Source organism: Centropristis striata, chromosome 12, assembly GCF_030273125.1.
Source record: "Centropristis striata isolate RG_2023a ecotype Rhode Island chromosome 12, C.striata_1.0, whole genome shotgun sequence".
NCBI lineage: Eukaryota > Metazoa > Chordata > Actinopteri > Perciformes > Serranidae > Centropristis > Centropristis striata.
In genome coordinates, this window is record NC_081528.1 from 15,443,766 (window position 1) to 15,469,904 (window position 26,139).

General features: G+C 39.3%; 1 protein-coding gene across 2 annotated transcripts in view; it reads left to right on the forward strand.

Annotated features, from left to right (window-relative positions):
- The first annotated feature begins 7,503 nt into the window (after positions 1 to 7,503).
- Positions 7,504 to 26,139, forward strand: part of fbxo38 (F-box protein 38) — a 29,113-nt gene continuing 10,477 nt past the window's right edge. Inside the window, exons 1-16 of one of the 2 annotated variants that reach the window (XM_059346546.1) lie at positions 7,504 to 7,640; positions 8,867 to 9,195; positions 13,079 to 13,212; positions 14,198 to 14,361; positions 15,124 to 15,289; positions 15,468 to 15,743; positions 16,780 to 16,873; positions 17,277 to 17,407; positions 17,745 to 17,915; positions 18,159 to 18,301; positions 20,395 to 20,608; positions 20,914 to 21,120; positions 21,205 to 21,360; positions 21,688 to 22,404; positions 24,872 to 24,972; positions 25,420 to 25,522. In XM_059346546.1, the coding sequence (XP_059202529.1) occupies positions 9,062 to 9,195; positions 13,079 to 13,212; positions 14,198 to 14,361; positions 15,124 to 15,289; positions 15,468 to 15,743; positions 16,780 to 16,873; positions 17,277 to 17,407; positions 17,745 to 17,915; positions 18,159 to 18,301; positions 20,395 to 20,608; positions 20,914 to 21,120; positions 21,205 to 21,360; positions 21,688 to 22,404; positions 24,872 to 24,972; positions 25,420 to 25,522 (2,911 nt within the window). In that variant the 5' untranslated portion in view covers positions 7,504 to 7,640; positions 8,867 to 9,061. Of the gene's footprint in view, positions 7,664 to 8,866; positions 9,196 to 13,078; positions 13,213 to 14,197; positions 14,362 to 15,123; positions 15,290 to 15,467; positions 15,744 to 16,779; positions 16,874 to 17,276; positions 17,408 to 17,744; positions 17,916 to 18,158; positions 18,302 to 20,394; positions 20,609 to 20,913; positions 21,121 to 21,204; positions 21,361 to 21,687; positions 22,405 to 24,871; positions 24,973 to 25,419; positions 25,523 to 26,139 lie in introns of both variants that reach the window. The other variant, XM_059346548.1, reaches the window with a different exon arrangement.

Here is a 26,139-nt window from a genome sequence, read left to right on the forward strand (position 1 = left end):
ACGCACAAACACAATCAATGTATCAAATCATATTGTCTGACTTAATATAAATGCATACAGATATTTATTACAGTCAAGGTTTGACCTTTGATAGTGACCTGCGTCACTCACAGAGAACAGAGACAGAGAAGCAGAAATAAAGCATAAAATAATTGACCAATATAGAAAATAATCAATTATTTTAACAATTCCCTCTTTTGGCCTAACATTCATTAGGCCAACTCAAACAAAATTATGAATAGTAGCAATATCAGTGAGCAGCAAAGCATGCATTTCAGAGTGGATAATGTCATTTGATATGGGGAAAGGGATTTACCTTCGATGACCATGGAGATGAGGCAGACACAGACAGAACAGATATGAGAAATACACATAACACACAACACCACTATGCTTGTGTCATCAATATGTCAATTTCTGTACATAATATAGTAATATTACCACCGTCCACTCTCCCCCTCGGCTCCAGGTGACACAGAACAGAGAGCACTATAAAGAGAGATAGCAGAGCCAAACAGAACAACACAGCCGTATCCAAAACAATCTTTCTGTACCCATTTATCAAACATTTTTTGCAGTATATAATGTCAAAAACAATTGATTATATGAATATGATTTTTTCATGAATGTATGATTCTCACAGCTCTTTTTTAACCTGATATGGACTTGCCCAACGTGGTTCTGTCCACTTCCTGTTGATGACCTTCAGCCACACACACTCTCGGAGGGTCTTGCACCCTGCCAGAGTTTTTCTCTGTCTGGAGCTGTCATGTCTCCTGGACCTGTGTGGACATGAGGCTTCCAGTGCAGTTAATGTACAGCAAAAGAACACATGGTCCAACTGTGGTAAATCCAGGGGCACCCCCCTTTCACCCACAGTGGCTGGTCCTTTAAAACATTTACTGTAGAATATTGACGCACACTCAGTGGAAATGAAACCAAAATGTAACAAAATATCTCAGTACACTGATAACTGAATCAGTATCGGAGAATAAATTGCATGAAATGTTGGGGCAAGAATATAAATTCAGGCAGATTGTGAGTTCAAACATCCAAAAAAAAAAATGTTTTAATTACATACAGTTCGTAGCAAGCAAGTTGCCCTTTTCTTTTCTTCTCTTTTCTTCTCTTGTCAACACATACTAATACCTTCTTTTTTGTCTCTCTTCCCCTACGTACTCTTTTCCATCTATTACACTCACTTGATTTCAACCACCTGTCATCTATCTTTTAGCAAGATATCACATCAACTTACACAGGAAGTTGAGCAACTTGCGTTAACAATCTATTTCAGTTCCAAAACATAACTTTGACCAATGGGGTAAAAACAGACTGCATTTAAAACGGCTGCAATTTGCTATATAAACATATATTTGCAATATAATGAATGGACAAAATTTAAATATGCTGATGGGACTTCTGATAAATCCCCCCTCTTTTACTTTTTTTTAAATTATTATTTATTTTTTTTAACTGGCCTTCAAGACAAGTTTCACTCCGTCTTTTATAATTTTGTCACCAACGTCAAGGCCAAAATGTTGTGCTATTTTTAACAGCTGCTTTTTTGTGCAGAAAGCCAACAAGGAGAAATAAAAAATAAAGAACAAAATAAAAATAAAAAATAACTCATCAACACTTGTCATACTTGGGTGTGTGCAAAAAATCAATACACAACAAGCCAAACACTATGGCCTAGACAGTAAACAATGCTCCCCTCTCTCTGACTACCTGACCATTACTAACTAGTTAATCTCAACCCTAGTCTTCATGTGGATGACCAGCGGTGGGTATTTAAACACTGAAACTCATGGCGAGGTGAAGCAACTAGAACTGGTCAACATCCCCTTGACCATGATGTGCCCCGAGACAAATGCTCTAACCAGAGCCACCACAGCACTAGTAAAACAAAAAATAAGAAGAAACCCAAAGGGGTAACGCCACTTGGCCTAACAGGGGAACATTTGTTTACATTACAGTAACACTCTGCACACCAGTAAATTACAATTATACTACGCTTCCACACAGAGCAGGAAAAAACTCCTCCACCCAAAGCACAACTCATAAAGGAAAACAAAAAAACATAAACCAAAGATAAAAGTCAGAATAGGTAAGTGAGTGTAACTGTTAATTTGAAAAGAAAAATGTTATGTCTCCATAAACAAAACAATCAGGCCTGAAGGAGAGAACAACACCAGGCAACCTTGGAGCCTCTGCCTCTCTTTTTCTTTCCACACTGAAAATAACTCAAAAGATTTACTTAAAAGATATATTGTCAGTATTTGCACACAAATGATTTCAGTAAAATGTAATGCTGCAATATCAAGTAACACTCACTTGCAAGTATCAATTAATTTTACATTCCATAAAACATAACAGTTCTGAAGATATTAAGTAACATTTACTTAATTCCATCCAAGTTTTAAGTTATATTTATTTAACCAAATTAAGTAAAGTCTATTTGTTTTTTCATAAACAAGAACAAAATTTTACTCAAAAATTTAAGAACACTTTAAATATCTGTACACTGTAAAAAAAACAAAAAAAACAATAGCTACTCAATAAAAATGAGGCAACAGATTGCACACAATATTATGAATTAAATCTAACTGTTACAAGTTGAGTTAATAACAACTTAAAAGGAAGTGCCTGTCAATTAGAAACAGACAAAATTCTCTTGATTTAGAATTACATACACATAAAGATTATATTTAATATGATCAAAATAAGTAGAATACTTCTCAAACATTTTTATATTTAAAGTTACTTAAACAACTGCCTCAAAATCAAGGACACATTTATATTGAATACATTTTATCAAATATATTAAGTAAAACAAAGTGACTACAGAACAAGTCAATTAATCACCTTTGACTTTGTAAAAATAAAATACAATAAAAACTGAGCAGGTAAAATTTTAACCAAAATAGAAACTGGCAAAGCTGTTTTACTGGACATAAATATTTCATTAGACTGTGCAGGTGTCCCAATTATTTTGTACTTATTACAGATCTGGAATAGTACTTTTTAAATATGTAGTGAAAAAACTTATAACCCTCTGAAACAGAGTTTCAACATTCTTACAGAAATCACTCACACAGACATGCTCAAAACAACTTCTGGGGGAAGGTCAAGACAGAAACAGTCTTTTAAACTTTTAGCAGTGGTATAAGGATTATCCATACCCTTATTTAAATGGAAAAACAAACAAACAAAAACAAAACACTTTTACAAGTACTGCATTAAAATTTGTACTAACAGTAAATTTAAGATGTATCTCCAGCAAAAGGAATTTAAAGTAAGACTTAGTATATTTTTAAAAGAAAAATATCCAAATTTTGAGTACAAGCAGGGTAGTGACTGGCCTTGACCAGTGTGTGGATACTTCCACCTATATTTTTGTATGTATAACACATAGTACTGTAGTATTTAAACTTATTATCACCATTATTAACCTACACCACCTGTTACCATCCCCCACACACACACCCACGCAGCACACACTTTTCATCTCACACACCTATTTTCATCCCTATATTGTGTGAAGACTTGCTCTTTAAATTTGACTTTGAAGTGTTTAATTCTTCAGACATCCCATTCCAAATTTTTACTCCACTGAATGAGATGCAGAACCTTTTTCTATGATATATATGTTCAGATAAATTACTTTGCCACACATGCTGAGTCACAGATTGTATTGGACGCATTGCCCCGTGTTATGAACCAGACTGAGAAGCTTCTACAACATTTATAAGAAATGTTGCGCTCAGACACTTGGAGTTAACTCAGTTCAGCACACAGTTTTAAATACAATCTTGACAGAGTCATCAATAGTTTAAAACAAACCTCCCACAATACCCACAGACAATTCTCAGAGTAGACACACCAGACGTGTAATCTTTAAATTCACTCTATGAGAAAAGACCCAGCCTATACATTTCAACCCTTCATTAATCACTCTGATTGATTATTATATAAACACACGTTATTAAAACTTCTTGATTAGAACAGTCTTAATTAAAACATTTTGATTGGAATATTGATTGGAGAAATACAGCGAGACACTTTGCCTCCTGATTTTTGGCCGGATTTTCTAAAAAGAAAATCCCCCTTTAATCAACACAGAGAACCGTATTCTCTGTCTTCAGGCTGGATTAAAATCACGTAATCCACCTTTTCTTCAATTTATACAGCGAACTCCAACCGCGGATTCCTGTTTTCGGCAAGACTTGTCCAGTCTTCCTTTACATCAATAGGCCTTACAGCGGGACCGTTATCCCCTGTCTTCGAGCTGGACAGTCGTATGTCCCCTCTTTCTTCTATTTTTATTTTAATTTTTAATTAAAATAAAATGTTTTATTTGTTTTATTTATTTTTTTATTATTTTTATTTTTTTTATAAGTCAATAAATCTTCTTGACATATTGTATTTCTAACTATGACATCTGTTTTCTATTGACAACAACTCAATTTTGCAATTAGGCCAATTTGCACAGATTTTATTAAAAAGGTTTGTGCTCACCTTCCTTGATAAGGGTACCCTGCTGTTGTCAACAAAGTCTGGATGTCAGTTGTATCAGCAATAATTCAGGCTGTTATCATTTCCAAAGAGAAATACAGGTTAAATTTCAGATCAAGCATATATAAAAAATTAATTTTAATACTCACGTCCTCCAGCTTCCACTCCCCATCACGTCGGGGTCACCATTTGTTAGAAAAATTGCATGAGGAAACCTTGAAAATTGATAATCTGTCACCAACAGAAAAAACCTCACCATGGGGAAATGAAGAGCTGGAGACGTCCAAGTTTCTCAGTTTAACAAAGTTTTATTACAATACATCAAAAAATGTGCACTTTACAGAGATCTCCGGGTTCAAAATTAACTCATGTCCCTGAATACAAACAGACGTGTTTCAGTTCGTGAAGTCTGAACCACGACTCTCTCCCTGGAACCCATTAAAATACTAACATTTGTTTACAAAACATGCTGGTCGATTTCTTCCAGGAAGTTCCGCCTTCTTGATCCGCTCATTCGCCAGTTTTAGTGCATACAACGGCACGTCATGCCACCTGGTTGCTTGCTGCCGAAACCAGGCCTTGCCCTGACCTACTAACAAACTTGTTAGCACAAACATTTTTCCCTGTTATGACTGATTCTCACACAGGATTTTCATTCGGCCTTCTGTGGTCTCCCCTCTCCAGACACACATACACACACACACACTCACAAATGCACATACACACACAGCAAAAACTGTGCATCAATATATCTGGATGTCATTCTTTGTGATTTATAGAATCTTAATCAGTTTAAGCAAATGGAATATATGTAATTAAAGTAATCATAGTTTTCTACATCAATATTAACACACAAACACAATCAATGTATCAAATCATATTGTCTGACTTAATATAAATGCATAGAGATATTTATTACAGTCAAGGTTTGACCTTTGATAGTGACCTGCGTCACTCACAGAGAACAGAGACAGAGAAGCAGAAATAAAGCATAAAATAATTTACCAATATAGAAAATAATCAATTATTTTAACACATGTCAGGGACGTGTAGATTGAACCCAAAGACTCTGTAAACTGCACATTTCTTGACATATTGTAATAAAATGACAGTTAAAATGAGAACTTGGATGTCTCCTGCTCTCCGACTCTGAAAGAAGGATCCTACTAGTGATGGGTCGGATCGTGCCGATGCTTCGGAGCGTGTGTCGAGAAATCCCGGAAGTCTTTGGTGGAGCGCGCTTGTGTTGTTTAGGGCGAGTGACGTCATTGATGACGTTCAAAGCCTCGGTGGTTGAGGAAATGGTTCGACTTGTGCACCCCTGCCTCCTCAGTCCCATGCGAACAAGTTTTTTCGAAAGCTGGAGAGGTTGTCTCCAAAAAAAGAAACCGACTGAGTCCAAGCACAGTGGAGAAATTGTAGTTTTTAAACTGCAATCAATAAAGTCACAAGCACAATTGATGTCCCATCTCTGTCCCATGCTTTGAAAACACTGTAACATTTTTAACAAACACCTCATGTCCTATTGGATTTATTTTATCATTGACTGAAATGATGCTGGTAAAGTAAATAATAATGATTATTATATATTATTAATAATAATTACTAATACACTGCTATTAGCATTACCCACATATTAATCAAAACAACAGATAAATAAAATCCACACTAAATCAAATTAAGGTGTTTTTATTTCTGTTGGCAGTGATTATTCCCATGCACCAAGAGGTCTCACAAACAGCTCAAAGGTCAATGACAATGTGGACCAGCAGGGGGTTTGTGAGCACATGAAGCCTCAAGATATGAACCTTTTCTCGAACCAGTTGGCTGGAAAGGTTCAAGGCTTCATGAGGCTTCATCTACCCATAACTAGATCCTACCAAGGAAGAATCCTTGACATTGGGATACAGCCATTGTCCACCTCTATGTTTGACTCCACCCACCTCGATGTTTGACTCCACCCACCTTGACGCACGTTGAGCTCCGCCCCGAATTGCACACTGCAGTCAGCCCCTTCTCTTAGGTTTTTTTGCCAACATAGACTGTATATAAATAATGGATGTAGTCACCGTGGCGTCACCCATTGGTTTGTGGACTGCCCGTTTGACGCATAGAGTTCAGCGTTACACTCGTCGCCATCTTGCGTCGCCATCTTGTTTCCAATACGGGGAGCGAGAGGGATCTGACGACACTGACAACATGCCTCTCTACACCTCAACCTGACTGACTAAGGGGAGCCGCTGCTAATTCATGTTAGCATTAACTGGAGCATTAACTGGGATGTTAGTTTTGGCAAAAAACAAAAACAAAATGTATGTTACTGACCTCAGAAAACTTAACAGTGACTCCTTGGTGTGTCTGTTAGTCCAACCAAACACTGAACAAGACATTTTAATGAACAAAACGTTCAAATAAACTGAAAATACAGTGAAAGGGTCAAAGTTAAACGTATCTAAATAACGTTATATATAACTTTATTGACACGTTCTGATGCTGACGCTCTGCTTCTCTCCTGATGACGGCTCGCCTTGTTAGTGACCTGTCAATCAAAGGTAGCCCGCTCCAAATCATACAATTCTTTATCTTCTATTTTCTTCTAAATGGGGCCATTATTAGAACTATTAACATCAAATTGTCTTGAAGAAGATTCTTTTACTAGCGATTGAGACCATAGTGTTGTCCTAAAAAAAATTCTGAGGTAAAAATCAAGTGAGAAGTTTTCTCATTTTGCATTGAAATGAATCTACAGATTTTTTTGCAGCCAAACTTAGCGCCCCCTGTTGGAATTTTCGGTAGAATGCAGCTTAAGGCACTTCCTGGTTTGCCTCCATGCTCAGACACGGAGGTTGCCGCCTGGTTGCCAATCACTTGTTCAACACTCCAGTCCAATAGCTGGCGGTATTGGACGTAGAAGCCGGTTTACCAGCCGCTAATAAAACTCACAGAAGACCAGAAGAAGAAGACGTAGTAGTAGAAGAAGAAGAAGAAGAAGAAGAAGAGCAGGAAGAAGAAGACAAACATCACAGGGAAAAAGAATAGTAGATAGAAGGCAACTCGTAAAGCAGATCTGTACTCTCAGGATGTTTGAGGAGCGGTTCATCAGCGGCTTTGATAGAAACATGCCGGTACGTTAGCACCAGTGCTAAAGGTACTGTTAAAGGCCACACCGGTTCAGTCAGTGTGCTTGCTGTATTGTTTACTTTTTTGGTTTTGTTTATGTGCACAATGTTAGCTGCGGCTATGCTAACTAAAAAGCTAACGTTAGCTCTAACAAAGAAGTTTATAGCATGATAACATTAAACGACTCTGGCAGGTGTAGAATAATGGCGCTAATTTAGTTTTGATTGTATTTCTCCCATTATAACTGAAACGTTTAGTGGCGACAGTCATTTGCCAGTTTGCTACTAAACATGAATAATGCTGTTTGTTTTGGTTTTGCTAAAAGCTTCCCAGTAGAAATGACGTTACCTTCAGTAGGCAATTGGATCTCACCTATTTACGCTTATCTTAAGTTATCTGCAAAGTAACGTGACAGGCTTTAGGTAAAGGCAAAACATTTCCACCAAGTAGATCACCTTGTGTTAAAATGTGCAACTCTGTCAGTGGTGAAAAAAGTATTCAGATCCCTTAGTTCAGTAAAACTACTAATACCACACTGTGAAATTACTCCACTACAAGTAAAAGTCCTGCATTCAAGACTTACTGAAGTAAAAGTACAAAAGTATCCGCATCAAAATGTACTTAAAGTATCAAAAGTAAAAGTACTCGGTGTGCAGAATGGATCCAGTCAGATTGTTTTATATATGCTTAGATTATTTTTTATTATTGATATTATTGATTTATGAAAGCAGCATTTCAATCTTCTCAAGTAGGGCTCATTTTAACAACTTAATATTCTGTTATGAGGTTTCATGAAAAAAATGTCTAATCACTTTAAATGTATTGTGTTTTTTATGTTAAATCTCGACCTGAAAAGTAACTAAAGCAGTCAGCTAAAGGTAGTGGAGTAAAAAGTACAATATTTGCCTCAAAATGTAGTGGAGTAGAAGTATAAAGTTACATAAAATGGAAATACTCATATATTCTTGGATTATTATTATTGGTGCATTTATGTAAGCAGCGTTTTACCGCTGCTAATGTAGGAGGCTACATTTGCACTCTTCAGGAACCTATGGGTGATGTCACGAAGACTACAGCCATTATTTTTTTACAGTCTAAGGGTTAGAGGTTTAAAGCTGTAAACCTGACTTAAATGTTAGGCTTTTATTTTGAAAAACTAGCCCTAGACATGTCACTGTATCATTGGCCCTTGCTCCCATTGACTTGTCTTCCTCTGTGATTTTCTGTCCAGAACTAAGGCTTTTGCCCCGGAAAGAGAGCCTCCTGTAGGAAGGTGTGTGCGTGTGTGTGTGTGTGTGTGTGTGTGAGTGTGTGTGTGAGAGAGTGTGTGTGAGAGAGTGTGTGTGAGAGAGAGTGTGTGAGAGAGAGCGTGTATGTCAGCATATGCGTGTGTGTGGGTGTAATCCTGGATAGTGACGCAAAAGTGATGGGTCCAAGGAGGAAGGCCTCTAAACTCCAGCCTGTAGTGGGCAGTGGTGAAGGGGAACTTGTCCTGAGACCAAGTGAGCCCAAAGACTACATCAATGAGCTGTCCCATGAAGTCCTCTGTCATATATTCAGGTACCCTTACCCTCCACCTACACTTTGTACAACATTATACTAGAGCTGAATGTGGTTCTACAGTGTGAATGTTATTTCATAGTCATCCTTGCCTATTACCATGACTAGGACTAGCACCATGGGTGAGACTGTGTACAATTTCTTATATATTGTGTAAATATAACTCAATGATAGCAGAGAGCAGCAACAGTCTTGTTTACAACAGCAAGTCACTTCATTAGGTCAATGTCTAACTGGATACAATCCTAAAATGTCAGTAAAACAACAAGACAGGTGTTTATAGGCTTGATGAATGAATGAATTATCTTTGTTTGCATTGCTATTTTTAAAGCAGAGCCATCTCTTGGATGCTTAGCAAAGTTGGGCTGTCATTTTTTTCCAAAGTCAAGTTTGAACTAGGGCTGGGCAATATGGACCAAAAGTCATATCCCTATATATTTAGGCTGAATATCGATATACGATATATATCCTGATATTTTTATCTCAAAGTGAGAGCAAATGTTCAGTCAAAGTGAAAACCAAATATGACATGTCACAAGTAGTTTTATGGAAACCGTTTATTTAAGTGAACATAAATACTTTATAACAACAGGAGTTCCTTTTTTTATTTTTTAAATCAAAGCTCCATAAAGTGCACATTTAAATAAATATATCTTAAATAAAAATAGCCTATGAAATAAAATAGGCCAATCTTTTTCTGAAATAAATATATTTATATGAGAAAAGAATAACAAACATTTCAAAAGAACTAAATATGATGAACCCTAGTAAGGGCAGCATTTATATATAAAGAAAGAAAAAAAATTGAACTATATCGATATGTGATATGGTCTAATTGTGATATAGACAGACGCAAAGTTGTTAACTGGTGGTTCCGGTGATTTCTCAACCTTGCTTGGGTAATGAACTAATGGGTGACTCCGTTCATTGTCATGGTCACATTACTATAAGGTAGTTGCTTCTTACAATGTTGGAAAACCGCTTTATCTTTATCGATAATTTGGTAAAATCCAAAATGCATCCATGCAGTGCACCTGAGATGCGTTATAAATACAGTAGCTACTCATATGTCATGCAAACGTTACAGAGCAGTTAATGCAACTGACCTGCAGGCAGGCAGGGAAAGCGCAAGGAGGTCATCAGTTCCTATACAAGGCATACTACACAACGTGAATCTGGAAATCACATTACTAAACAGTGGGCAAAGCGTTCTCTGCACTGCTCCAATTCAATCACATTACAGATTAAGCTATGTCACCAGGACTCTGATTGAAGTGGCAGCCCCATTGCAAAGCCTTACACTGTCATTTTAAAATGTCCTAGAAATAATAATCCCTACATATTTTACAGTCAGGTGGGCCAACTCATTAAAACATGCAATGATTAAGATCAGTATATATGATGGATTAGTGGCATTAGACTGTGCGAGAATTTGCCCCAAATTTGGGCTTTTATTGCAAGAAATTTCTCCCCGGACCCCCCTAGCCAGCTACTTTTCCACCACTGGCTGGCTACTCCATGTCCTAGTGAAATGTGTAAGTGGAGCTCGTGTGCCGTGCATGTTTAAAACATAGCGGCAGTGGATGAGAGATTACAGACGCAGCGACTGTGCAATGACTTTTTTCAAAGTTACCTAATAAAATGTGCTATGTCCGCCAACTGTATATTTTGTGCATACTGAGGTCCCTAAACAGGCTTTAAATGGCATAAACTGGATATCACTGGATATCTGAGACTCTTGTTGGTTTAATGAGCCCAGTTCTCTTCATGTGGGATGATGTTAGTCATCAGTAGTAGCCAGTTCATTGCAGTGAGGGCTTTTCTTGAGTCTCAACCTCACTGCATAAAATGAGCTGCTGTGACCTCTAGGATAATCACAGCCTCATGAAAGTTAACAACCATAAACTAGAGACCTAGAGGATTCAGAGGATGGATGGCTTTATGATATAATGAGAAAAAGGTGGTTTCTCAGCAGTTTGAAGAACAGAAGTTCAATCGCTAAAAATACAGAAATCTGAGAAAAGTTTTTGAACCCAAATCACAGCATGGATTTTCCTATGTTGTTCCAAAGGTCTTTGTGTATTGATGTAATATTCTAGAGGGTTTTTATTACCATTTTTATCCATTCAGCACTAAATGTGTGTAACAAATGGTATCAACCCAAAAATTGGCATTAATGAATTAAGTTAATGTTTATTAGAGATTTTTTACCAGAATAGTTTGACACACGTTGCTGCGCTGCATCTCAAAATAAACTTCAGATCCCCAGCTTGTCCACCGCTTCGATTTGGCATTTATTGTTGCCCTGCTAAACATCCACTGCCCACAACCCTCAATTCGCATTATTTATAATGAAATCTGTCATTATTTAATGATTTTGGAAACCACAAATGAATACTATAAAAATGAATATTTTTATTTATCCAGAGGGTTCCTTGTACAATTTACAGCATTAAAGGAATAGTTCGGAATTTTGGAAATAGGTCCTCATTTCCAACTTAGCCGGTGTGATATAGGTCGGTGGAGACTGTTTTCAGCACATTTTATGCAGTCCTTATAGTTGCACAAGTCACTGATGCTAAACTGGTGTTGAGCTAGCGCACGTCAATAGTAACATTCAGCCTGTCACTAAAAACAGCTTTACCTGCTCCGCAGAACACCCGAGACAAATGCATTATAATGTCGGACTATCGATGTACATGTCTGTGTTGATAGAATAATTTTAGAAATTAAACCAACCTTGCATTTTCAATGTTAAAACATTTTGAGGGACTAGTTTCTCAGCAGCAGCGGAATTTTACTTTGTGGGTTAGTAGTAGTGCGTCAAAACGAAACCAAACTGGTATGGCTGATTTGATAACACAAACTCATCTTCGTCGTCCTCAAACTCCGAAATCTCAGCATTGCTGGCAGTGGCCATAGTGTCCTGCTATCCTGTCTCCGCTATGACAGCACCTAAATAAACTCGCATGATTGCCAGCGAAATCGAAACCGTCTTCCACTGTAGCCTCACTAGCCTGGAGATAATATCACTCCGCCGCTGCCGTAGCCTAAGCAACAACAGGGAACAAAGTATAAGCTATTCCAATGCTATGCAAGGTTGGTTTAATTTCTAAAATTATTCTATCAACACAGACATGTACATCGATAGTCCGACGTTATAATGCATTTGTCTTGGGTGTTCTGCGGAGCAGGTAAAGCTGTTTTTAGTGACAGACTGGATGATACTATTGACGTGTGCTAGCTCAATACCAGTTTAGCATCAGTGACTTGTGCAACTATAAGGACTGCATAAAATGTGCTGAAAACGGTCTCCACTGACCTATATAACACCGGCTAAGTTGGAAATGAGGTCCTATTTCCAAAATTCCGAACTATTCCTTTAAGTCCCAAGTATAGACAAACACAATGTGCTTAACCTAATACCACACAAACAATTATTTCATGTCTTTATTGAACACATCCATGAAACATTTACAGTGTGCTGGCTTTGCTTGAATGCAGGTTAATAATCAGAAGAACAAAAGAGACAGAAAGCGTTGGCAGTTTTTTGGACAATTAAACTTTTTATTAGCTTTTCAATAATTTATCTGTATTCATATGCAGAGAAACAATCCAGTCAACTCCATTCCCCTTCATTCTTGCATCTCTAAGTTACTAATCAGACTGTAAAAAATGACTGGTGCATTGGGGAGGAAGTTTCGGCCTGGAAGTCCAGAAAACTGATATCTGCTTGCTACACCAAGACCCCAGAGATATTGTCCGTTGGCCCAGACGCTAAATCGTTTGTCAGACCAATAGCTGTTGAGTTCTGAGATGGCACATTGACCTTAGCCTAACATGCAAAAGGTTTTGAAAGTCTGAACATTGTTTTGTTTCGTAGGTACCTTCCCATGAAGGATATCATGTGTATGGAATGTCTGTCCAGAAAGCTTCGGGAAGCTGTAACTTTGTACCTACGAGTGGTCAAGGTAGTGGATCTATGTGCTGGGCGCTGGTGGGAGTATATGCCTTCAGGTAAGGGTGCACAGCACAGCCAACACATCCCTTACAAACAAATAACGAACAGCATGTCCGCTGCTACAATTGCTGACAAATTGCTTTTGAAAACAAAGAAACCTAAGACTTTAGTAAGTTCTGTCATGTGCTGTTGAGGTGCAATGGTGTTTTCAGTCTGTGGTGAAAGGGGGTTATTTCTGCCACTCTGAGACCTGAACAGAAAAGAGCTTTTATTGTGATAAGATCACAGGGCCCTCTGGGTAGTGCTCGGGTGGCCAGTCATGTCAGAGTGTAGGGTTTAGACAATGGCTTGGTGGTAGAGTCTTTTAAAAGAAAAACCCTAATGTGAGCAGCCACAGGGAGGCACTCTAGTGACAGAAGAGCAAAACTTGGGGAGGTTGAACACTGTGTGGAGCTGCTGCTGATGGTGAGGAGGGAGTACCTGTAGTGAAGCAAAATGGCCACAGTGTTGTACTGGTGAGTGTATTTAGACAAATTTACAACCTATGTATATCACATTTTTTTAGAGTTATGCCTTTTTTCATTTTTGAGCACAAATCTGATATATTTTTTTATCTATAAACATAAATATGTTTATGCATCAGCAGCAACCTTCAGCTGGTTCTGCAGATGATGGTGCTGTTTTTACTGTGGTGAGGCTAATTAACTGATATATTTAATATATGTGCTATCTGGGATTTCTATCATTTTATTTAGCTTATTTAATTTAATGCCTCCAAAGAACAAATAACAACTGCTGCTCAGCATGCAGCTGGCATAATGCTAAATTAGCACAGTATAGAAATCGATCTACTCCGCCATAGATTCTTATTCAGCAAGATAACCCAGGACCAGGCAAGCAAAGACACCTTTTGTGGATATAATGGCAATTAACAGTTATTGAGCTGATGCTGGCCTGTTGGAAATGTTTATCATATCGCCCATATTCTATTTTTGAACACTGAGGAAAAGGCTGATCGAGTTATTGTGTTTTCTGGTTTAGGCTTCACAGACAAAAGCTTTCTGCTCCTGTTGAAGAAGATGCCAGATCTGGAGCAGCTATATGGCCTCCACCCTCGATACTTGGAGAGGAGACGAGTCCGAGGCTACGAGGCTTTCAGTATACCCGGAGTCTTGGAAGCACTACAAGCCTGTCCCAATCTGCTGGTTAGGATGTTGTCTGTCTGTCTCTGTCTGCCTTTCTCAAACTGCTTGACTTTAAATCTTTGACTTCATACACAACTGCAAACACCAAGGGCATTACTGATATGATTCTGCTTTCTGATAATGATAGTGAACAGTCACTATCATTATCATTTATTACAATGGCAGTAATATTAATATCCTTTTAGCCCCTTTAGGAAATAAATCTAATCAATGCATTTGCCCATGTATCAGGAGCACTGCTGCTGCAATCTTCTGCCTCTGCATACCTTTATCTACAGACTCTTTTCATTATTTTAAACAGGTCACAAAGTAAATATTTGTTAATTTTTCCATTCACTAAAAGCCTTTCTTCTTTCAGCCTTTTCAGTAAATTAAGTTTAAGCTCTTACCTTTTTTAGGTAATGCAGTTTAACTTCCAATTCACGCCACAAAACAGAACACCATTTTGTGGGTCTCACAGTTAAAAGGTTGTTCAGGTGGCTACAGTATCATATGAATAATTATCTAAAATAATTATGATTTTTATTGAATAATAACATTATATTTAACTAATGTGAGGCAGTTACATTAATGCCAAGTTCATGATCTGCCCTGGCAGAGTTTTTGAAATCCTGTCAGATGGAACCAGTGGCCTCATGGGTAGATATCAGCCTTTCTACCTCTCTGCCATCCTGCTACTCCTTCTACTCAGAAAAAAAATGTTGGTGGTCTTTCAATTATACATGTATTCTTTGTCAAATTACGTTTTTGACCTCATTTCAGGGTGTGGAGACGTCCCATCTGGAGCTGGTGGAAGCCATATGGAACTACATGCCCCAGGTTCATATACTGGGAAAGTTCCGCAACCGTAATGGGGCTTTTCCCATTCCTGCTGAAAACAAACTGACCATCCCCATAACTGCAAAGATTCAGACCCTACATCTAGTGGGTGAGCAGGATCACAATAAATAGGCAATTTCTGCTGTTACCTCCATATTCCAGCTACAATGGAATACATTGTAGGAATACAATGAGCAGATATATTGGATATAAATCAGCTTCATCCTTTATTATAAATAGGCCTGAAGAGTGTTCCTGTTGGCTCACATAGTGTTGTTTTGTTATAGGTGTGAATGTCCCAGAGATCCCCTGTGTGTCCATGCTGCGCCATCTTTACCTGAAGTGGGTCCGTCTCACCAAACCACAGCCATTTAAGGACTTTCTATGTGTGAGCCTGAGAACCTTTGTCATGCGGAATTGTGCAGGGCCAACCAACTCCCTGAAATATGTTCCCCTGGTTACTGGTTTGGCATCAGCCCGGAACCTGGAGCAGCTGGACTTGGTGAGAGTTCCTTTCCTGGGAGGTCTGATCCAACATGTGGTAGAAGACAGCTGGAGGTCAGGTGAGAAAAGCCTCACCACCATAGTGTTGGCTTAACCACAGTAGTATGGGTTTTATAGAATTATTTATTTTATTACATCTTTTTCAGTTTAATTAGATTACTGCTGAAGGTTTGAGTGTTTATTAACACCACATGCAATCTTCCACATTGCTTTGCTTGCTGTGCTTTGTGGCACAAACCCCTTTCATAGTGCCATTTCATGCCAGGACCTTTGTGGCTATGTAACGTCTCGCCTCCACTATGAATTTGCCAGAAGCAGAATGCCGGGATCAAATGATGCCACCAATTTTCCGCCTCCAGAGGGAGTCACAGAGGGCAAAAATTGGTGGGACTGGCGGAAATGGGACCACTATGAATGGGACATCAGGGCAAAGCACAGTATCCGCCATTTATTGTAAACAAACCAGCATGCTAACTGTACACATAGTGTCTCCGGTGCTTGTTGTAAACAAACAGGTCGCTAACTGAACACTTGCTGCTGCAGCACAACACTGTACTGCTACAGAGCTAACTGTTAGCCTATTAGCACTGGGCTACTGCGCAGCACTGCTGCTGCTCTGACTATCGTCTCCTCCCACCTTGTTCCGCGACGCCAGACTGCACTATGAAAGGGAACAAAGATCGCGTCTTTGGAGGTTCACTATGAACGCCCGAAGGCGAAAAGCCAGCTCAAATCTTTCCGGCAATATAGCGGGACATTTGCTGGACGGCACTATGAAAGGGGCTACATTATCAAAGTAGCTCATTTCCTACATAAGAAATTGTGACCTATTTTTGTGGGTTAATATTTTATACCCTAGCTAGAACTGAATAGAATTTATATAACATATTGTGTTCCCCATTTCCATTTCCATTTCTTTTGGGGGTTATTATGCGCTCTTTTTGCTTATCATCGTCATTTGTATTTGGTAATGTCATATGATTTGGATCCTCTTAATAGCAACTGGGATTTAACGCATCTAACTAAAATGTTGTCAAATGCATCCAAAGCCTGCACCTTTGACTGAGCGTTAATATGTTTCATTTGTTCCTCCAGGGGGATTTCGGAACCTCCACACCATTGTGTTTGGAGCCTGTAAGAATGCTCTGGAAGTTGACCTGGGCTACCTCATCATCACTGCTGCTCGCAGGTGCTCAACCACTCATTAATTCCTTAAACTAACTGGGAGAACAACAGGTGTCCAAGCCCATGCAAAGGGTTTCATCTTTTACATTTTTTTTTACAATTGAACAACAAAGAATATGTAGTAAGAAAGAAGTTCAGCAATACTACAATACTGCCTATGATGAACGTTCATGTTGAACTGGGCCTTGACAATCTTTCTGTAGTGCACAAAATGATGTCAGAATAATTATCATAGTCTTATCTAACTGGGATCAGCTCCAGCCCACCACCACTTGAGTCAAGCTGTTATGGATAATGAATGAAATTATTATAACATTTGCTTTCAGGTAAATTGTGGAAATTGTTCAAGTGATAGAAGACATTCTCCTTAAAGATATTTAATGACATGGTTTCTCCTTGTTTGACAGGCTTCATGAGCTCCGTATCCAGCCTTCACTGACTAAAGATGGAGTTTTCTCAGCTCTCAAAATGGCTGAACTAGAGTTTCCTCAGTTCGAGACACTTCATCTGGGATATGTGGATGAGTTCCTGCTGCAATGTTAGTTCCTTCTCTCAAATATCACCTGGCTCAAAGAACACTGGGCATGTTTCCTTCTCTGACTGAAATGAGCAGTTCTCCCAGCTATTCCTGTACTTCATCCTCTCTTTTTTGCTTAATATATTATTCTGAATGGTTATGTCACACACCAGAACTCTAGAGTTAAGCAGTCTCATCAGACTCTTTCAAGATGGCTCGTGATTGTGTCCCAAATGACTGAACTTAATTTTGATTAATTTAATGTTTAGAAATCAAAATTCAGAATTCACAGTAAATAACAAAGTTTTTTAAAAATCTGTGTGTGTCTATGTCTCTGTGTCTGTGTTCATAAATCCAGGTAAAATGAGTCATTCGGAGATGGTGAAGTATGGTCTGGCTGACGTCATTGAAAACCCAGGCATCATCACTGACATTGGTGTAAAGGTGGTGAACGAGGTGTTTACCAATATTAAGTACCTGCTCATCTACAACTGTCCTCATCTGCATAACCCTTACCACTGGATCACAGGTAGAACACACTCACTCTACACACTCATCACCACTTGCCTAACTCAGTCCACACATGCCCTCAATATTAAGAACCATGTGTTTGTGCTGAGCTCAGTTTCTTTATATAACAGAGGGTTCTGGATACCAAGTAGTCATCTTGCTGATCTCTTCCATCTCTCATTCTTTGAAAAGCAAATCCCTACAATGTTAAGTGATGTGATACTATTTGTAGCTGTAATATTCTCCCTGTTTCTGTCCTCAGATCAGTCCAGATGGAGTCGTCTTGTTGATCTCACTCTGGTTCGCTGTCATGCTATCAAACTGGAATCCTTCTCCCAGTTTGTAGAGCTACTGCCCAGCCTGGAGTTCATTTGTCTGGACCAGATGTTCAGAGAACCACCAAAGGTATACAGCATGTTTATAATCACACAGACACTCACAGTCACAGTCTTAGTCACAGGCTGATCAGCCTCACCCTCTGGTTTGATGACAAGCTGACCAGACCTTCCTGCCATAGAGAGGACAAGCTTGCACCCATCTGCTCTGGAAGGAGTGAACACATCGCCTTCTGATGCTTTTCAGCCCTGGGAACATGTGTGTTGATGAACAGCTTGCACTCTTCAAAGCCCACTGCACGTTTTGTCAGTCAGTAATTAAACTGTCATATAAAGGGTTAAAATCTTGAAAATAATTGAATATTTGGTAGTTTCGATCAGGACTGAAGTTGATTGAAAGATTTAACCCAAAAAAGTGTGGAAAAAATAATTAATATATAATGTTTTGGATGTGGACATTTTTTACCTTAATGGCCTTTAATCAGGCATGTCTGAACTGTTCCAGAAAGACTTAACTGATCTCAGGGTCCTTACAGCTGATCAGTCAAATCAGGTGTGTTCTTGATTTGTTGGAACAAAAATCGGCAGAAGCCTGGCCCTTTATGCAATAGTTTGGACATGCCTGGCTTAAGGGTAGTTTATATGTACACAGTGTATTAACCCTTTTACAGTTTATACACGATGATGACGTAGAACGTATGCGCATGCATTCTAGCAACAGAAGTGGTGTTGTTCTCCAGTCGTTCTGACTGACAAAGAAGTATTTATAAACATTTACAAACAGTTCCCAGCATCAACATGTCGAATCACTATTCCACCGCTGGACTAACGTTTTATAGGAAGACCACAAGACCACGACCATTTCAGAGCAACCAGCGGCGTCTGTGGCTGCAGGCGATTAAACGCATGGACTGTGTAACCGGTTCCTGGTCGGCTGCCAGACCGTAGTCGGTCAACACAGAGGAGAAGCCGTCTCCTAGGGCCGAAGTGTAGTCTCACCTACTTCGGGGTTAACCCCCTTCCCTTTTGCAAGCAGTGCGAACGCAGAAACACAGGTGCCGGGTCAACTGTGAGACGTCGTGGCCTTTTATTTTCGCCACCTGTAACCTTCATTTGCAGGCGAGACGTCATTGGACTCTAGTAGTCCAGATTTCTGTGTTTATGTACACAAAACAACACAGCCACTAGAGTCCAATGACGTCTCACCTGCAAATTAAACACAAGCACGTTCGTTTAGCTTAGCAGGCTACTAGCTAAATCTAATGCCAGCTTATCAGACGTTAGCTGCATTTGATGACTATTCTACATAGTATCAGCATCAAAGAAAAGATAGATAACCTTACCTGTTATAAAGTGGGCGCTGCAGACGCCAGCATTATTGATGATGTCCTCATTCCAGTCCAAACATTTAATCGCCTACAGCCACAGACGCTGCCGTTTGCTCTGAAACGGTCGTGATCCTGTCGGATCCTATAAAACTTAAGTCCACAGGTGGAATATCGATTCTTACAACCGTATACGCAACAACCAAACATGATGATGCTGGGAACAGTTTGTAAATGCTTATAAATGCTTCTTTGTCAGTCAGAAGGGCTAGAGAGCAACACCACTTCTGTTGACAGAATGCATGTGCAACATTTTGGGACGTCGGCTGAAAAATTGTCGACCCATTAGAAGACTCAAAAAATGGTGGGGGTCAATGGGGTGGAGTAGACAGTTTATGGTGGGAAATAGCATTCTTTGGTAGTGTTGCTGGTTGTTGATGAGGGAAGAGTAGTACTGGGACTTGGGTGTGTGTGAGATCTCCCTTGTAGATGTCACAAAAAAACAGGACTTTGCCACGGGTTGCAAAGCGGCCACAAACAAGCCAGTGACCTTGCACATCAGGGTACTCAAAGTCAGATAGCCCATGACAGACGGTTGTTGGCAAGCGTCAGTTTTGGGTTTTTGCTGCAAGCCAAAACTGAACAAAAGCTGGCCCCGACCTGGTTAGTTCTGCAGCATATAAGTTACCATGATGATCTTGCTGGCTTTATCCTTGACTTTAGACTCCACACACTGTACCTTGCTAACCCACTAATCCCACTTTGTGGTACAGACCTCTGATCTGCTTCATAAAGTTAGCAAATGTACTGATGCATACTTTTTATGTGTGTGTGACAGGGCTGTGCCAGGGTCGGCCTGAGTGCAGGAACTGGTATTGGCGTGTCGTCAGCACTTGTCAGCAACCAGAACTCCAACAATGACAATGACAACAACAACCACCACCATCACCACCATAATAATGAGGCCAACCTGCCTCCTGCTCCTCCACCTGTCAACAACAACATCAACAACAACAATCAAAGACAGCCGCAGCAACAGCAGCAACACAATGGCAAGTCATACCTGCATTCGTGTTCAGTGGATTTTACAAACCTTGACTTTTTCCCATATTAATTTGTAAATGACTTAACTTTTATTTCAAATTTGATTAATTACCAAAACGTCTATAGAAACATAAAGAGGGTAAACATATGAGGTAAGAGCAGCGCACCTGAATCCTTTCTGATATTTTAATACCCAGATGCCCTATGACGGATCAATAAAGTTATATCTTAAGTACAAAGACAAAGTCAGCTAAATCTGAAGTGAGTCAGAGTCATGGCAATCTAAATTTGACATGTTACTGTTGTACCATAGCACCAGTGGAAGTAAATGGGATGGAAGATGAAGTGGAAGAAGAAGAAGAGGAAGAGGAGGTGATGTTGGAGGAGGAAAACATTGAGCCTGAGCCTCAAATAGAGCTGAAAGGAGCAGAAGGGGAGGTGAGAGGTAAAGAAGCAGACGTGACCCCAGGACCCAGTCGTCCAGCTGGAACACCACAACCTCCTGATGAGGAGCAAGCAGGTTTGTTCCTAGACTCCCCGTTATATAAATTAGAAAGCTATTAATTAATAATATTTGATGTCTCCTATGTCCTCTCACTTCCAGGTCCCAGTGGTTTAGTGCAGCAGGGTAGACCAGCTGGTGCCACTATTCCAAAGCACCCACTGGTCATCTCAGACTCTGACAGTGAGGAAGAGGAAGGCCTTGTTTCAAGGCTAATGCCAGCTTCCTGCTTGCAGCAGCCAGCTTCCTTTACAGAAGGTGTCAGCACAACACAGAGCACACTTGTTTTCTGAGTTTACCATCATTTGTCATATTGGATTCACAGTGTGGACTGGGGTCAGGAACACTGCTACAGGATATGGGTTTATGTGAAAGTAAAAAGGCTAACCTTTTTTTTGTTCAGCAAAATAAAAATATGTAAAACATGCTACTACAGTATGTGGCCACACGCACACGCACACACACAAACACAAACGCAAACACGCACACAAATCCTTGACTGAAAACTGTTGAAAATGGTCAAAAAACATGCATGAAGAGTTTTGTTTACCAAACCAATATAACATAAATCTGTTTGTGTTCCAGGTAAAGGAAAGACTCCTCTGAGGCGGAGCAACAATGTGGCTGTCTCTGTAGATCAGACAAAGACTCAGGTGTTAGAAAGCAGCTGTGAGAAAAGCTGTCAGGTGAGCAGTGAACAGATCAAGGCAGACATGAAGGCTGCTGCTGAGAACAGCAGGAGGACTGGTAGTAAAGGAATTACTACTGCTACAGTTGAGACTACTGCAAGACCTGGGGCTGACAGTGGGGCAGTACGGGACACTGTGGAAACCACGAGGGCAGGAGTTAGGTCAGGGATTGGATCTGTTGGCAGGGATGGACCTGGAGCCACCACATCCAGACAGGTAGGTGGCTGTGGAAGGAGGATTGTAGGAACCACCAACAGAGCAATCACAACCACTGACAGAACTACAGGAACTGCCAGGACTAATGACAGTACAGACGGCCCCCCTGGAGCACAAACGGGGGACGGTCACTTAAGGGAGACTGGAGTGAGGCATAGAACTGGTCCTCCCTGTGTGGAAAGTCTGGAGCCCAGAGGTGCATCTGTAAGCCATGCTTCAAGGAGACCTGCGCTGCTGACTGGACAGGGAGAGAGACAACCTGCCCCTGCTGGATCTGCCTCTGCTATTAGTTTAGGTTCACAGCAGGGCCAGGCCATGCACGAGGGCTTTGTCCCGAGACGACCTTTGACCAGATCTTGCACTCGTATGTCCTCTGTGTCCCTGATACCTGAGACAGGTAAGACTGAACTCATCACATCAGGGGAGTGAGTTGTGTTTTTGTTCAGGTACAAAGGCCAGTTACCTAGGGCTGGGCGATATGGAGCAAAAGTCATATCCCGTCATATATATTTAGGCTGAATATCGATATACGATATATATACCGATATTTTTTTTATCACAAAGTGAGAGCAAATGTTCAATCAAAGTCAAAAATGGCATGTCACAAGTAGTTTTATTGAAACCGTTTATTTAAGTGAACATATATACTGTATAACAACAGGAGTACCTTTTCTTAAATCAAAGCTCCATAAAGTGCACATTTTAATAAAAAATATCTTAAATAAAAATAGCCTATGAGATAAAATAGGCCAATCTTTTTCTGAAATAAATATATTTATATGAGAAAAGAATAACCAACATTAAAAAAAACGAAATATGACAAATCCAAGTAAGGGCAGCATTTATATATAAAGAGAAAAAAATTGAACCATATCAATATTTGCTATATGGTCTAATTCCATATCACATTTAAAAATATATCGATATATCGATATATCTTTTATATCGATATATCGCCCAGCCCTACAGTGACCACATCAGAATGTTTTAAGAACGATAAGCTAGCTGGGGCTTTTAGTGAGGAGCTATACATTTTTATTATTTGAATAGCTGTGTTTTAATTGTTTTTTGAAGTGAAAATGAATTTATCAAAGTGATAAAATGAAATGAAATTAAGGGAAAGGATGATGAGTCAAGTATTATATGATGCATATATGTTGGTTTAAGGTGTTGGTTAAATGGGTTTTATGTTCATAAATTAATATAAATTTTGCTGATGGCAGTGTCATTGTTCTGTTTTGTAACTAAGACATGATAAATGTGTAAAGTTTATACAAGAACAGATCAACTGTGTATGCTAGTACAGTTGTAGAGCTTTAATTATCTCAATACCTCTAAGAAAACTGACTACACCAATGCAATTTTACGTTGTATTACTTTAAATTCATATTTTAGTGCTACCTAGAGCAAAGCATTTCTTAAAGTGGAACTTGCTCAATGTTGCAGTGTTTGCAAGTGTTGAGGAGTTCTAGTGCATTGTAAAACTGGTTATATAAAGCCTTTGGGGTGTCCAGAGTGAGCTCTCTGAAGTGAGACTATAAGTGAGTTTACCAGACCACTGTTGTCTGCTCCTCATTTCAGCCACTATTAGCATAACACACCTGGTTCAACAACTGAACTATCTGCTGTTCTATTGCATTGTGGGTAATGTAGGCACCAGGTTTTGACAAGAAGAATGTGTGAGATAAAAGAGGACATCTAAAGTTATGCAGCATCGAGTATAATCTCAAATGGATGTAGCCTGGAAACCAGACTTATCTGCCGGACCAATCAGCTGCTTTGTTTAGATAACTGACGTCTAATGATCAAACTGTCAAACTGCACAGCACTGATAAAATATGAATCAAGATTCAGTTACTGTGTTGCCTATTTATCGCCTCAAATGTTTTCAGAAACACATTTTAATGTAATTTTCCTGCTTTAAAACAGACCAAGCAGCACCATCACCTTGCGTGTCACTCAACACTACGTCACATACTTCCTTGCTATAATTGGTTAAAGGTCATGTTTCATTGCACTGATTGCTTGTAAGGCTAATCAGTCATTTTGTCTGCACCCGTCGATAACGCCCCTTGGAATTCTGAAATGAATTGAAAGTTGTTTGTATGTGACAAAGAACAGAGAAATAAACGATATTTAATAAACTCATTATTATTAGGTCCTGACCGATCAGCTGGTGTGACTCTGAGATTTAATCAATCAATGGTCTTCAGGGAGACACAGTGAGAAAACGACGCCTCACCGTGGGTTTCGTTCTTTTCGTTACTTTTCATATTATTAAAAGGCCACTCCCAGAAGACCTGAGGGTCCTCGAGCGTTCATAGGATGATAGTAAATCAGATAAATAGGCAGGACTAAGACCATTAAGAGATTTATAAACCAGTAAAAGAATCTTAAAATTGATTCTGTTGTGCCTTGCGTGTAAATACGCACTTTGTCTCTCTTATCTCTAAAGACATACTTGTCTTTGCATTTAAATGAGCCTTGTCGGATCTATTTAAAAAAAAAAAAAAAAAAAAAAAGCCCAGCCCAAGTACCGTTTGACTGGGACTTATTCAGTGCGCCACCCCTCACAACCCACGCTGTAACCTCCAGCGCATTTATACCCTGCCACTTGGATAAGTGCAATTATGTGTAAAAAGGGGGGAAATTGCGCTCCACTTCAAAACTCTATAGGCGTGTTTGCACTGTGATATAATGAGCACAATATCTTCTGTATATGGGGACTGTATCACGGGGCAAACTAGAAGTTGCAAGTGATGTGCAATTAATGGCGCTATCAGCCGCAATCCATTTTTGTGATTTCACAAAATCAATGCTTACTTTTCTGTTGTTAAGGTGATATTCTTGCTGTTTCCGTTCAGATCTTTCAAGAGCCAGGCCTCGAGTAGCAGTGAAGAGGAAGCGAATGGTTGACAAATCAACCAGCACATCAGACCCAGTCACTGAGGATGACCACATACAGGTACATGCACACATTTACTGTGACATTATAGTGGACAACAGCTGTTTATCTGTGTGAATAATCATTTGCTGTCATTGTTCAAGGGAAATGCACATGTTGTGCACTGTCCATAGTATATATAATTCTCATAGTTGACTTGACACATAGTGAATTTCAAAGTAAATGATGAAGGTTTCTATCCCATAAGGGTGAACCAAGGTGGGGGGGCAGAGGGAGGGACAGACTTGAGGTCACAGGAACCTTTTCCTCATGTTTGTTGTCTAAACACAGAAATGCAATGATTCCTCTGTTGCTTTGTTTTTGTAAATGCTGTTAGATGGGGTATCCATTGAGCCAGGATGCACATGTGAAGGAAAGTTAACATTGGCTTTAACAATTGTATACTGTGTATAGTGTGTATGCTTTTGTTATTCTAATTGACAAACTGAGTTGCTTTTGCTTGCACAGATTTTGTCTCTGAAGAGTAAGAACCTGGTGGGCATCACTCTGACCAACTGTGGAATCACTGACCTTGTCCTCAAAGACTGCCCCAAGATGATGTTCATTCATGGTAAAAGACACGGACTTTGACTAAATACGTACTAATGATCCTCAACTAAACCCTCTTGGACAAGTGTTAATACTATTTTTGCTCCTTTCTTTACCCCTTCGTGCTAAAGGAGTTTAGCCAACCACAAAAAATGGCCTGTTGACTTTAAAGGGTAAATATAATAAAGTTAAAAGAGCTGCATTTATTGCTATAAGTAGCACCTATCCCACTTGTTTTGTACTATATGAGGAAACTTATTTTGTAAACTTGTCTATTTCCCTTTTTTTTTTTTTGGATTAAGACGGACTAAACATTCTTTGGAATCTTGTTGTCAAAAATCAGTGACATTTTTTCTGTTTACTATATAATCAATCTTTGGTTGTAAGTGGTAGTTCCTAATATTTAATGTTTAGAATGTTAGCTTCAATGCCTCTAGTTCTGAGGAGCATGGGGTGCTTGGGTCTTGTTAGACTTACTTGTAATTCTCGAGATGATATCAGTCTGATAAATTGTTTGGAGGTTACCAAAAACTTTCATCTTCAAGGGATCACAAATATAATTTAAACAGTCTTTTTTTAAATAGATGCACTGACTGAGTGCCCTTGTCATTCTAGCAAGAATGAAACAACGGTTTTGTT